Raw genomic sequence first — 13495 nt, 5'->3', positions numbered from 1 at the left:
TCGCTCATTGAAATGACTGGGTCAGGATTCAGTGCGGCTGCTATGTGTTCGCTTCACGCGTTGCACCCACACGGAAAACTCGCTAGTGTGAAAGGGGCCTTACACTTAATACTAGGTGCCCACAGGTTGTGCACTTCTATCAGAGATGGCGGCAGTCAAGCTTAACGCTATTGTACATTTGTGGACTCCGCTGTATTTTTAAAAAATTTTATTCCAATTTTGCAATTGTGGTGTTTGTCTTTATTCACATTGTGCGTTTTTTCTTTTAAATACATGTTTCTCCATCGTGAGTCGGCGGGTGCGGTTTGTCAGCAAGTGTGAACTTAGGTTAGGTTTTGCGTTATGGCTGCGTTGCCCTGACACCAACCTTTATAACCTACATGTGACTTTTATAACAGGTGGTTTGGAGGGGGGGGGGGTGCTTTTGATGTTACCTCTCCACCTCCTACTTCCTGTGGGGGTTGGGGTTGTTGGTGGGACTTGAAATTTCCCTATTCCCACCTCAATCTGAGTGACGAGGACGCGTAGCCTACCGCATGGTTAAGGACTGGTCTGTACATGGATTTATGTTACGTTAATAAAGGGGAAGATTTTACTGACAAACACTACAGCGCCTGATCCTCCGGGAAGGTAAGCCGCGTTCTGATTGGGCGTCGGCTGGAGGTACAGCCGCCAGTCACTGCACACTTTACATATGGATCGTCATCAAACAGAACCACATCAGGGCGTCGGTGACAACCCCCCCCCCCATCAACATTATATTACTGTAGTCCCCCTTTAATTCTTCGGTATGACTTAAAAACCACAAAAGGTGTCGATGCTGTATGTATCAGCTCCTCAACATTTTCAAGATCTCTGCTTGCCGCCAACGTCACCTCCATCATATTCTCAGTATGTATATTCATTAGGGATCAGGGGCGTGTCCTGGGGATGCAATGGTAACAGGAAGTGACATCACAGGAGCAGTAGTGTACGGTGTAATCCAGTGCTGTTACTGAGACAATAATTTATAAGGGGACCTCCCTGCCCATCCCCCGGTCTTCTGGGTCTGCGGTGGGGTTTATACTGGTGAATGTAATCATTGGAGCCTCAGTTTGTTGTTTTTCGTCGCGGCGGGCGCGGTGCCCAGTGGGCGAGCAGTTTATCTCTCTGCTGATATTACACCTCCGCCTCGATGGAGTTTCCTGTAGGTTTCCATGGGCTCTCTGCCTCTTTTCCATTCGGGGGACGCTCTTCCTCTTTCGTGTTTTCGGCGCCCGACGTGTCCTTGAACACCTTGGCCTCCACGCATTCCTTCTGCTTTTTCTTCTTGGTGAAGAGTAAATGAGTTTTGTATCTGAGGAGAGAAACAAACGTGAACGAAACAGCTTCACCTGCTGGGGAGCGCGCTGCGTGAACACGACCAAACCTCGGTGCCCATTAATGTCCTGAAATATCTGGAGGGGCGAAACAGCTTTACCTGCTGGGGAGCGCGCTGTGTGAACACGACCAAACCTCAGCTCCCATTAATGTCCTGAAATAACTGGAGGGGCGAAACAGCTTTACCTGCTGGGGAGCGCGCTGTATGAACACGACCAAACCTCAGCTCCCATTAATGTCCTGAAATATCTGGAGGGGCAAAACAGCTTCACCTGCTGGGGAGCGCGCTGTGTGAACACGACCAAACCTCAGCTCCCATTAATGTCCTGAAATATCTGGAGGGGCAAAACAGCTTTACCTGCTGGGGAGCGCGCTGTGTGAACACGACCAAACCTCAGCTCCCATTAATGTCCTGAAATATCTGGAGGGGCGAAACAGCTTCACCTGCTGGGGAGCACGCTGTGTGAACACGACCAAACCTCAGCTCCCATTAATGTCCTGAAATATCTGGAGGGGCAAAACAGCTTTACCTGCTGGGGAGCGCGCTGTGTGAACACGACCAAACCTCAGCTCCCATTAATGTCCTGAAATATCTGGAGGGGCGAAACAGCTTTACCTGCTGGGGAGCGCGCTGTGTGAACACGACCAAACCTCAGCTCCCATTAATGTCCTGAAATATCTGGAGGGGCGAAACAGCTTCACCTGCTGGGGAGCGCGCTGTGTGAACACGGCCAAACCTCAGCGCCCATTAATGTCCTGAAATAACTGGAGGGGCAAAACAGCTTCACCTGCTGGGGAGCGCGCTGTATGAACACGACCAAACCTCAGCGCCCATTAATGTCCTGAAATATCTGGAGGGGCGAAACAGCTTCACCTGCTGGGGAGCGCGCTGTGTGAACACGGCTAAACCTCAGCGCCCATTAACATCCTGAAATAACTGGAGGGGCAAAACAGCTTCACCTGCTGGGGAGCGCACTGTGTGAACACGGCTAAACCTCAGCGCCCATTAACATCCTGAAATAACTGGAGGGGCAAAACAGCTTCACCTGCTGGGGAGCGCGCTGTGTGAACACGACCAAACCTCAGCGCCCATTAACATCCTGAAATAACTGGAGGGGCGAAACAGCTTCACCTGCTGGGGAGCGCGCTGTGTGAACACGACCAAACCAGTCCTGAAATAACTGCAGGGGCTGCCACTGATACACTGCTCCAAATCCCCCGCATCCTAGCCAGGGACGTGATACAATTCTGGCCACCACCAGGGGGAGCTCAGGAGCTTATTGGTGTGAATTCATTTAGGGATCTGGGGTCTTGTTCAGGGATGTAAGTGAGGGGTCTGCTTTCATCTAGGGGTCTTATTGGGGCTCTTTCTTCACATGTGGCCTCCATAACATTCCCATTCAAACTTCAGAAATCTCCATTGGAGCAGCTCTACAGGGAGGAGCGCCGTCCACTACAATGCTGATGGAGGTGCAGCAAACCGGCGGGGTGACGAACCAGCAGCTACAGAGCACTTGGGCAGGCATTACTTAAAGGGGTTCTCCGCTTTTTACTATTGATGACCCTCACGATCAGCTGTTTGCAGAGGCGGCAGCGCTCGTTCTCTGCTCCGTTTTCCTGCAGAGACGAGCAGTGTAGTTACAGTATGGCGTCCACATTCACTTCTATGGACGGCTCTGTACTGATCACTTAAACAGACCGTCGTCTCATAGAAGTGAATGTGGACGCCATACTGTAACTGCACCGCTCGTCTCTGCAGGAAAACGGAGCAGAGAACGAGCGCTGTCTTCTCTGCTAATGGCCGGGGGTCAGAGCCCCCCTTTAATAGAAGTTTCTGGTCTGGGGTCTGACCCTCAGGACTGAGGCTGGGAGCCGTCCTGGGGGATGTCGGGGCAATTTGTGCCAAGTGATTTTAGAAAATGGTTCAACTTACTTTTTGATATAGCAAACGGCGAGGACCACGGCCGCTATAAAGAACAGCAGCGCCAGAATGAGCAGCGTCGTCGGAACGCCTGTGTACGAGAGGAAAACCTTGTTAATCCAGCGCCTGATCCGCTGCAGGTCTTCTGCTCCAAACACATCTAGAGCTGCATGCTAATTTTGCTGGTTTCATGTTACTATCAAGCAATGCATTGTGGGAGCTCTGATACTAGACCACATGACTGACAGGTGCTGGAGTCAATGCAGCTGTAAAACAACTGTAAACGCAGCTCTGGAAGTGACTGGAGTAGAAGATTAAGGAAAGTGAAGCATTGGAAATGTTCTTAAATGTTACAGAGCAGGTAAATGGGTCTTCCTGAAACAGCACCACGCCTGTCCACAGGTGGTGTCCGGTATTACAGCTCCGCTCAGTTGAAGCTGCAGTACCATATCCGACCTGTAGACAGTTGTGGCACTGTTTTTGGAAGAAAGCAGCCACATATTTGTAACCATGGACAATCCCTTTAAGTCAGGCTGTTATATTTTTGCACGTTAGCATGCAGCGAGGGTACGGCCCTGAAGGTTCGGGTACCTCCAAATACGACTCTTTCGGTTTTTTGAGCCATCTGGTTCTCCTGCTTGTTGGGTGGTTCGGTGTCTGCCACTGGCGTTGGCTCTATCGTGGTGGACCGCGGCGTCATCGCTGGTGTCGTCAGTGTTGTGGTCAATGATGTCGTCAAGTCTTTGGCTGTCATTGTCGTCACGTGCGGCCTGGACGCCGGTGCTGCCGTCGTCTGCGTGTCCGCTTCTAGACTGGTGGATTCCGCCTCTAGACTGGTGGATTCCGTTTCTGGACGGCTCGATGCCGTGGTGGCTCTGGACGTTGGCACCACTGCGGTGCTCGGGGGTTGTGTCACCATCAGTCCCGGCTTACAGGAATTGATGCGGACGTCTGAAATAAATGATGGGAGATTGAATGGAAAGGGTGGCACTAAGTGAGTGGCAGCTCCATGGTGGTGCCCTTTACCTTAATGTCTGAGGACCCTTTTCTGACTTCAGATCAGTGGTAGTCCTGCCTAATCTCAGACAATTTGGTTGCTATGGACCCGCTGCCTAACAACCATATGGACCCTTAGGTGGTGATTGCTACAACGTATCTCTAGCAACCAACCTATGTGCTGTCTCCTCTTTCTTCCTGCGCCGCCTGTAGGAAATAAGGGGATATAACCAGCGCCTGGTTCCTCTCTCATAAGCTGGACCCCATGCACCCCCAGAAGCTGCAGTGACGCCCCCCTTGAAGAGAAATCTTTCAATACTTTTCGTGGAGGCAGGTAACTTCTAACCAGCCCTGGTCCTTGGAGAACCATCGTTCAGACTGTGGGTCAGCTCAGTGGGTTCTTTTTCAGTGGTGCCATAGGGCGGTATAATGTCCATGAGATTATAGGCAGATGGCGACCACCGTAGGAACAGTCCTGGAGTGTAGGGCCACATTCAGAGAGGACATCACTTGGCTGTAGGGTCACATGTAGAGGGTGGTCATGGACATCAGAGGTGGCCATGTATCTAAAGGTAAAGGGGGCCTCTTGACCTTGCACCCCCCCTCCATACTGACCCCCTATAATACAAGTCCAGTTTACTCACCGGAGGCATTGAAGCAGTAGGCGCTGAAGACGACTCTGTGGAGTTCCACCTTCCAGGTGATGACCCCGGTTTTGTTCCTGCCACAGTTTTCGTTATTTTGGATCCGTGGAATCACCCCAGCTTTTTCCAATACCCATCCAAAGCTGCAGAGAATGGAGAGTGTCAGTCTTTACTGTAGCTCTCTGGAGTTCTATTCTTGAATTTAGGATGAACAGTGTATAGCTACAGAATATGGATTGATGGGGCGACCCAGGACTTACCTGCACGTCTCATATCCATATCCCTTGGCCTTCTCCACCTGAGCCTCGCTGGCAAGCTGTAGCCCCAGCGCCTGGCACGCATCTTCCGCCATCGTAAAGTTAAATTTCTTGGAGCGGTCTTGATTCTCCACCAGGACCACGCCGGCTATTCTGCATTTTGATTGTGTAAGTTCTGGAAGGGACAGAATGATTGATGAAGGTGTACAGCACGTGACAGGTTAAAAGCGATCACTAGGATTGTGTCATCATGGGGTTAACAGATCGGTGCAAGTATTTCGTTTTCTGAACAGAGCTGCACTGAATAACCCTCATCCCTGGACTCCAAACCGATCCATGCTCCCTGCACTGATACATTGCAGCAAACCATCAGGACTGGAGAGATCGGAGCTCCCGATGTATTGTCTAGACCAGAGGCAAATCCTCAGATCTGAAATGTTCCCATTCACTGACAGCAAGCAGAACTCGTGAAAGTAGTGGGAAATTGCAGTACAAAGTCTATTGGAAAGCTGCAGAACCGTTCATTTCACAATTTATGTCAAATGGGAAAAACTGTACCTTGAAATGTTGCTTAAACAGCAATTCCCTACGATATAGGGATGTCTTGTCTCTTTTTAGCTACAGAAGATGATTGTGGAGCTGCGTATCCGTAAATCCTCTCTGCCCCGCATGTCCCCCTCAGGCTTGAATCATTTACTCTAGAGCTGATGGTCTCCTGGGCACCTTCCCAGGCATAGCACCATGGCACCCTTCTATGGATCTACATACAGTATGAAGTGCCTCATGGAGCTGTGTCCTTGGTCTCCTGGGCACCTTCCCAGGCATAGCACCATGGCACCCTTCTATGGATCTACATACAGTATGAAGTGCATCAGGCCTCATGGAGCTGTGTCCTTGGTCTCCTGGGCACCTTCCCAGGCATAGCACCATGGCACCCTTCTTCTATGGATCTACATACAGTATGAAGTGCATCAGGCCTCATGGAGCTGTGTCCTTGGTCTCCTGGGCACCTTCCCAGGCATAGCACCATGGCACCCTTCTATGGATCTACATACAGTATGAAGTGCTTCATGGAGCTGTGTCCTTGGTCTCCTGGGCACCTTCCCAGGCATAGCACCACGGCACCCTTCTTCTATGGATCTACATACAGTATGAAGTGCATCATGGAGCTGTGTCCTTGGTCTCCTGGGCACCTTCCCAGGCATAGCACCATGGCACCCTTCTTCTATGGATCTACATACAGTATGAAGTGCATCAGGCCTCATGGAGCTGTGTCCTTGGTCTCCTGGGCACCTTCCCAGGCATAGCACCATGGCACCCTTCTATGGATCTACATACAGTATGAAGTGCATCAGGCCTCATGGAGCTGTGTCCTTGGTCTCCTGGGCACCTTCCCAGGCATAGCACCATGGCACCCTTCTTCTATGGATCTACATACAGTATGAAGTGCATCAGGCCTCATGGAGCTGTGTCCTTGGTCTCCTGGGCACCTTCCCAGGCATAGCACCACGGCACCCTTCTTCTATGGATCTACATACAGTATGAAGTGCTTCATGGAGCTGTGTCCTTGGTCTCCTGGGCACCTTCCCAGGCATAGCACCACGGCACCCTTCTCTATGGATCTACATACAGTATGAAGTGCTTAATGGAGCGGTGTCCTTGGTCTCCTGGGCACCTTCTCAGCCTACAAGCCTAATAAGACTATTACTGGAGCAGCCTGTTGGTTTTCACAGTCTCGACTCCTGGCGAGGTGACCTGTGCGGAGTCATCGACTGTGAAGAGTACCAGGCAGGGGATGGAGATGAGAACAATCGCCGATCCCCCTCAGGGGACGGTTAATTAGTTATCCTGCCGATCCACTCAGAAAATCCTCACATTCACTCTGATTCAGCAATAAAAGTGTCAAAGTCCAGGGTGAAGACAGGAATCCTCCGTAAAAGCACTGGATATTGTTTTTATGGCACAGTGTGCAAGCTACTACTACTCCCAACATGTCCTGACCACTGGACATGTGCCCATCAAACAATTATTCTATCATTTATACATAAAACACTACAACCCCTAACATGACTATAATACAATTCTATTATACTCTATACATAGAGAACTACAACACCCAACATAACCCCACTGCAGGACATCACCATAATACAATTCTATTATACTGTATACATAGACCACTACAACTCCCAACATAACCCAACCACAGAACATAATACAACTACTGTATATACAGTGGGTAAAAAAAAAGTCTACACACCCCTGTATAAATGTCAGGTTTCTGTGATGTAAAAAAGATAAATCATTTCAGAACTTTTTCCACCTTTCATGTGACCTATTAACTGTACAACTGATGGGAAAACAAACTGAAATCTTTTAGGTGGAGGGAAGGAAAAAAAAAAACTAAAATAATGCGGTTGCATAAGTGTGCACACCCTTAAACTAATACTTTGTTGAAGCCCCTTTTGAAGTTATTCCAGCACTCAGTCTTTTGGGTCCGAGTCTATCAGCATGGCACATTGTGACTTCTTTGCAGAAACCCTCCAAATCTGTCAGACTGCGAGGGCATCTCCTGGGCACAGCCTTCTTCAGATCACCCCACAGATTGCGAGGGTATCTTCTGGGCACAGCCCTCTTCAGATCACCCCACAGATTGCGAGGGCATCTCCTAGGCACAGCCCTCTTCAGATCACCCCACAGATTGTGAGGGCATCTCCTGGGCACGGCCCTCTTCAGATCACCCCACAGATTGCGAGGGCATCTCCTGGGCACAGCCCTCTTCAGATCACCCCACAGATTGCGAGGGCATCTCCAGGGCACGGCCCTCTTCAGATCACCCCACAGATTGTGAGGGCATCTTCTGGGCACAGCCCTCTTCAGATCACCCCACAGATTGCGGGGCATCTCCTGGGCACGGCCCTCTTCAGATCACCCCACAGATTGCGAGGGCATCTCCTGGGCACGGCCCTCTTCAGATCACCCCACTGATTGCGAGGGCATCTTCTGGGCACGGCCCTCTTCAGATCACCCCACAGATTGCGAGGGCATCTCCTGGGCACAGCCCTCTTCAGATCACCCCACAGATTGCGAGGGCATCTCCTGGGCACGGCCCTCTTCAGATCACCCCACAGATTGCGAGGGCATCACCTGGGCACGGTCCTTTTCAGATCACCCCACAGATTGCAGGGCATCTCCTGGGCACGGCCCTCTTCAGATCACCCCACAGATTGCGAGGGCATCTCCTGGGCACGGCCCTCTTCAGATCAACCCACGGACTGCGAGGGCATCTCCTGGGCACAGCCCGCTTCAGATCACCCCACAGATTGCGAGAGTCTCTCCTGGGCACAGCCTTCTTCAGATCACCCCACAGATTGCGAGGGCATCTCCTGGGCACAGCCTTCTTCAGATCACCCCACAGATTGCGAGGGCATCTCCTGGGCACAGCCCTCTTCAGATCACCCCACAGATTGCGAGGGCATCTCCTGGGCACAGCCCTCTTCAGATCACCCCACAGATTGCGAGGGCATCTCCTGGGCACAGCCTTCTTCAGATCACCCCACAGATTGCGAGGGCATCTCCTGGGCACAGCCCTCTTCAGATCACCCCACAGATTGCGAGGGCATCTCCTGGGCACAGCCCTCTTCAGATCACCCCACAGATTGCGAGGGCATCTCCTGGGCACGGCCCTCTTCAGATCACCCCACAGATTGCGAGGGCATCTCCTGGGCACGGCCCTCTTCAGATCACCCCACAGATTGCGAGGGCATCTTTCGATCACCCCACAGATTGCGAGGGCATCTCCTGGGCCCAGCCCTCTTCAGATCACCACACAGATTGTCACTCGGACTCAGGTCTGGGCTCTGGCTGGGCCTTTCCAAAACTTTCATCTTCTTCTGGTGAAGCCATTCCTTGGTTGATTTGGATGGATGCTTTGGGTCGTTGTCATGCTGAGAGATGTAGTTCCTCTTCATGTTCAGCTTTCTAGCAGAAGCCTGAAGGTTTTGGGCCAATATTGACTGGTATTTGGACCTGTTCAGAACCCCCTCTAGCTTAACTAAGGCCCCAGTTCCAGCTGAAGAAGAACAGCCCCTTGGCATGACGCTGCCACCACCAGGCTTCACTGTGGGGATGGGGTCCTTCTGGTGATGTGCAGGGTTGTTTTTGGGCCAAACATATCTTTTGGAATTATGGCCAAAAAGTCCAACCTTGGTTTCATCAGAACATAACTCCTTTTCCCACAGGCTTCTGGGAGACTTCAGATGTGTATTTGCAGAATGTCGCCCGGCTTGGATGTTTTTCTTGGTAAGGAAAGGCTTTCGTCTTGCCCCTCTACCCCATAGCCCAGACATATGAAGAATACGGGATATGGTTGTCACATGGACCACACAGCCAGGACTGGCCAGAGATTCCTGCAGCTCCTGTAATGTTGCTGTCGGCCTCTTGGTAGTCTCCCAGACCAGTTTTCTTCTCGTCTTTTCATCAGTTTTGGAGGGACGTCCAGTTCTTGGTGATGTCACTGTTGGGCCATATTTCCTCCACTTGATGATGACTGTCTCCACTGTGTTCCATGGTATATCTAATGCCTTGGAAATTCTTTTGTTAGCTTCTCCTGACTGATCCCTTCTAACAATGAGACCCCTCTGATGCTTTGGAAGCTCTCTGTGGACCGTGGCTTCTGCTGTGGGAAGAGACTAAGGAAACTTCAGGAAAGACCAACTAGAGCAGCGGAGCTTCATCAGGGGTTAATCAGAGGCCCTTTACATGACGGCCGGTGTCTGCGGACTGCTATCTAACAGGATTGTGAATGTGATTGCTTCACAGCGACATCCCCAGTTATAAAAGGGTGTGCACACTTATGCAACTACATTGTTTTAGGTTTTTTTTTTTTTTCCTTCCCTCCACCTAAAAGATTTCAGTTTGTTTTTCCATTGAGTTGTACGGTTTATAGGTCACATTAAAGGGGGGAAAAGTTCTGAAATGATTTATCTTTCTCTTTCTTACAGCACAGAAGCCTGACATTTATACAGGGGTGTGTAGACTTTTTATATCCACTGTATAGAGCACTACAACTCCTATCATGACCCCACCTCAGGACATAACCATAATACAATTCTATTATACGCTATGCATAGAGAACTACAACCCCCAACATGGCCTAACTGCAGAATATGATCATAATAAAATTCCATTATACTCATTATATAGAGAACTACAATACCCAACATAATCTGACCACTGAACATGAGATCATCAAAAAATTCTACTATAACACCACGCAACAAAAAAAATACTTTTCGTCTGCTACTGGGCAAAAACCATTTGTCCCATACTAAATCGAGTGTGCGGATTACAAATCCGAAGTCACAATAGGTTTAAGTGCTGCTGTGTATAAGTATGCCTAAATGAATGGCGCACCGAATGAGTTTTACTCCAACAATTCCCTGATCTACATCAAGGTTTGTGCAGTAAACAGTGTATGAAAATGTAATGGAATAACAACATTTCAAAAAGTCTTGTTTTTCAGTTTAAGCGTCCGACTTGAGCGAGGCCCAGTGCTGCTACAAGGGCTTCAGGCTTCTGCGTTTGTGAACGGTCATATTTTCCCGTTGCAAAACCGAGCAGTAGTCGCCATCATGTTGGGATTCCCGTGGCCTTGATACCTGTTCTCCATTGTAGAAATATCTTTATGGAACCGCTCTCCATGTTCGTCACTTACATGTCCCAAATTGGGTGGGAAAAAGTCAAGTTGGGAATGTAAGAAATGCAATTTCACTGACATCCGGCAGCCAAGTTGTTCATGTGCTGTAAGCAGGTTGTCTACTAGTTCAGCAGAGTCTGCAGCTCGTCTGTTCCCAAGGAAGTTCTGCACTACGAGCACAAACGCATCCTGAGCTGCACTCGCTCTGTCAGATCAGAAGTCGTGCATTTGCCACACATGTAGCAGAAATTGTCTGAATCGTTAACACATTCGTGTTAATCCATCTTAAGTTTCAAAACTGATAGCGCTGTAACAGATCACTTTATCCAAATCTGTCCAGCCTGCCCTATATACTTACTGCTGACATCAGCCTGAGGGCGTCCGGACATGTCCACTGGAATATCCCCAATATAACACACTAATAGTATAACTGAATAGGCTTTGCATGTATAACTTAACCCCTTTAATCCCTAACCCTCAAGGACCTACATGTACAGTGGAAGTACAGTCCCCAAACATGGCGCCCACTCGCACGTTCAGCGGGTGCCATAACAGTTGGGTTTCTGCAATTTTAAATAGAGACCCGCGGCACATGTATGTGATCAGCCATAAGGCATACATTTTCCCTTTCAGATGCCGTGGTCAAATGTGACACCTGCTTCTGCATAGTCCGGAAGTGGTAGTCACGCACTTCTGCTCCGGTGACAGCGTTCCCCGGCTGAGATCGTGGAACCTGTTACATTGGTCTAATAGGCTGAAGCCTCCAGCAGGCTTCGGTGCCCATTAGATGACTATACCAATACAGGCCACCAGGTGGCAGCATTGTACAGTGCAAATGAACTGTTCAATGGGGTCTATACAGACATCAATGGCCACAATAGGCAATCTAATCGCCAGTTATTGTCACCCAAGGTGATGTAAAAAAAAGTAAGAAAAAGTTTTTGCAAATATAAAAAAAATTAAAAAATTCAAATCACCACCCTTTCCTTAAAATAAAAATACTTAATAAAAAAATAAATAAACACCATGGGCATCGCCGCGTGCGAAAATGCCGATACTATTAAAATATAACAATATTAATGGCATACGGCAAATGGCGTAATGGGAAAAAAATGAAAACAGCCAATTTGCCATTTTTTGTCACTTCAACTACCCAATATTATTTTTATAAAAAGTGATCAAAAATTCGCACACAAGTCAACTGCTATCATTGAAAAGAACCAATCGTCCCGCGAATAATGAGCCCCCGCACCGCCCCGTACACATGGCTACTAAACTGTTATAGGGCCACAATATGGTGGTAACAATGTATTTCTTTTTCCTCAAAGGCTTACTTTTATTTTTTTTTCAGTATTAAAACGCAAGAAAAATGATACAAGTGTGGTGTCGTTGTAACCGAACTGACCCGGAGAAAGGAGATAGCAGGTCAATTTTACCGCATAGTGTTCAGTGTAAAAAATAAAAACCTTTATCAGAATTGCCTTTTTTCAGAATTCTACCCCGTTTGCAATCTACATGATATGCAACCGTAAATGGTGCCATTAGAAAATACAACTTGTCCCGCAAAAAATAAGCCCTCATAAGGCAATGTGAGTGGAAAAAGAAAAAAGTTAGGACTATGGGAAGGCGGAGCGTGAAAAACAAAAGGGGTTAAAATCTAGACATTTCATGGAAAATTCCGAGTTCCTATTTGGAATCGGCGCGCTCATTGTAGCATAAATCACGCGGTTTTCTCTCAGTAGCACAATCATTGTTGCGCAGTATAATTTATCCAAAGAACACTACAACCCCCAACATGCTCCAACCACAGGACATGACCATAATACAATTCTATTATACTGTATACATAGGGCACTACGACTCCTAACATGATCCCACCTCAGGACATCACCATAATACAATTCTATTTTACCATATACATAGAACACTACAACCCCCAATAAAACCTGACCACTGGACATGTGACCACCAAACAAATATTCTATAATTTATACAGAGAACACTACAACCCCTAACATGACCATAATACAATTCAATTATACTCTATACATAGAGAACTACAAGCCACCCACAGTACGATCCTCTAGAAAGTGTCTGCAGTAATTCAGTTTGGATGCTGTGGTCGTTGAGATGGGAAATTATACCTGGGTACTACCTCCACCATCATCCATGGTTGCGTCGTTGGTTACTCTTCTGGTCCAGACCCCCACGGCTCCCCCCCCCCCCCCCCCCATTGTGGTATCAGAATACCTACCACTGACATCTACAGACGAGGCCGACAAATAGTCCCCAAGGACGAGGCACAGGAGCAGGACCCCAAAGTGAGCAGACATCTCCTGGCCGGGGGTCCGCACTCTGCTGCTGATCCACTCTGTGTGAAGGAAGGTCCAGGAGAAGAAAGAACTGCCAGGACAATGGGTGGAAACTCCTGACGTCTGAGCCCCCGATCCACAGCGAGGACAGATGTCTGGAAAACTGCACTAATGCTGAATCAGACGGAGAACTGAGGAAGCGCGATAACAGCAAACCGAGGAAGAGAGCGTGTAAATAACGCTGATTTATTACCCCCGGGTCACCTCCACCCCACAAACACCCTGCATCCCCTATATGTCTGTAGTAT

The 13495-nt window shown here is 48.8% G+C and overlaps 1 protein-coding gene across 1 annotated transcript; it reads right to left on the bottom strand.

Annotated features, from left to right (window-relative positions):
- Positions 1–217: 217 nt before the first annotated feature.
- On the bottom strand, positions 218–13286 carry LYVE1 (lymphatic vessel endothelial hyaluronan receptor 1). Its single transcript, XM_044270783.1, has 6 exons — positions 13130–13286; positions 5181–5352; positions 4921–5063; positions 3872–4231; positions 3293–3371; positions 218–1336 (listed from the first exon to the last, which is right to left on the bottom strand). Exons 1-6 carry the CDS (start codon positions 13206–13208, stop codon positions 1159–1161), a joined length of 1011 nt encoding a protein of 336 aa, XP_044126718.1. The 5' UTR covers positions 13209–13286; the 3' UTR covers positions 218–1158.
- Between the last annotated feature and the right edge of the window lie 209 nt (positions 13287–13495).

Source organism: Bufo gargarizans, chromosome 10 (genome assembly GCF_014858855.1).
Source record: "Bufo gargarizans isolate SCDJY-AF-19 chromosome 10, ASM1485885v1, whole genome shotgun sequence".
In the NCBI taxonomy this organism is placed as follows: Eukaryota; Metazoa; Chordata; class Amphibia; order Anura; family Bufonidae; genus Bufo; species Bufo gargarizans.
The sequence above is the reverse complement of the archived record's forward strand: the minus strand, read 5'-3'. Positions and strand labels throughout refer to the sequence as shown.

Coding starts and splice junctions, on each gene's coding strand:
- LYVE1 (XM_044270783.1), bottom strand. CDS start 13,208: ATGTCTGCTCACTTTGGGGTCCTGCTCCTGTGCCTCGTCCTTGGGGAC. Junction 5,064..5,180: donor TATGGATATGAGACGTGCAG/GTAAGTCCTGGG, acceptor CATTCTCTGCAG/CTTTGGATGGGTATTGGAAA. Junction 4,232..4,920: donor CTACTGCTTCAATGCCTCCG/GTGAGTAAACTG, acceptor CATTTATTTCAG/ACGTCCGCATCAATTCCTGT.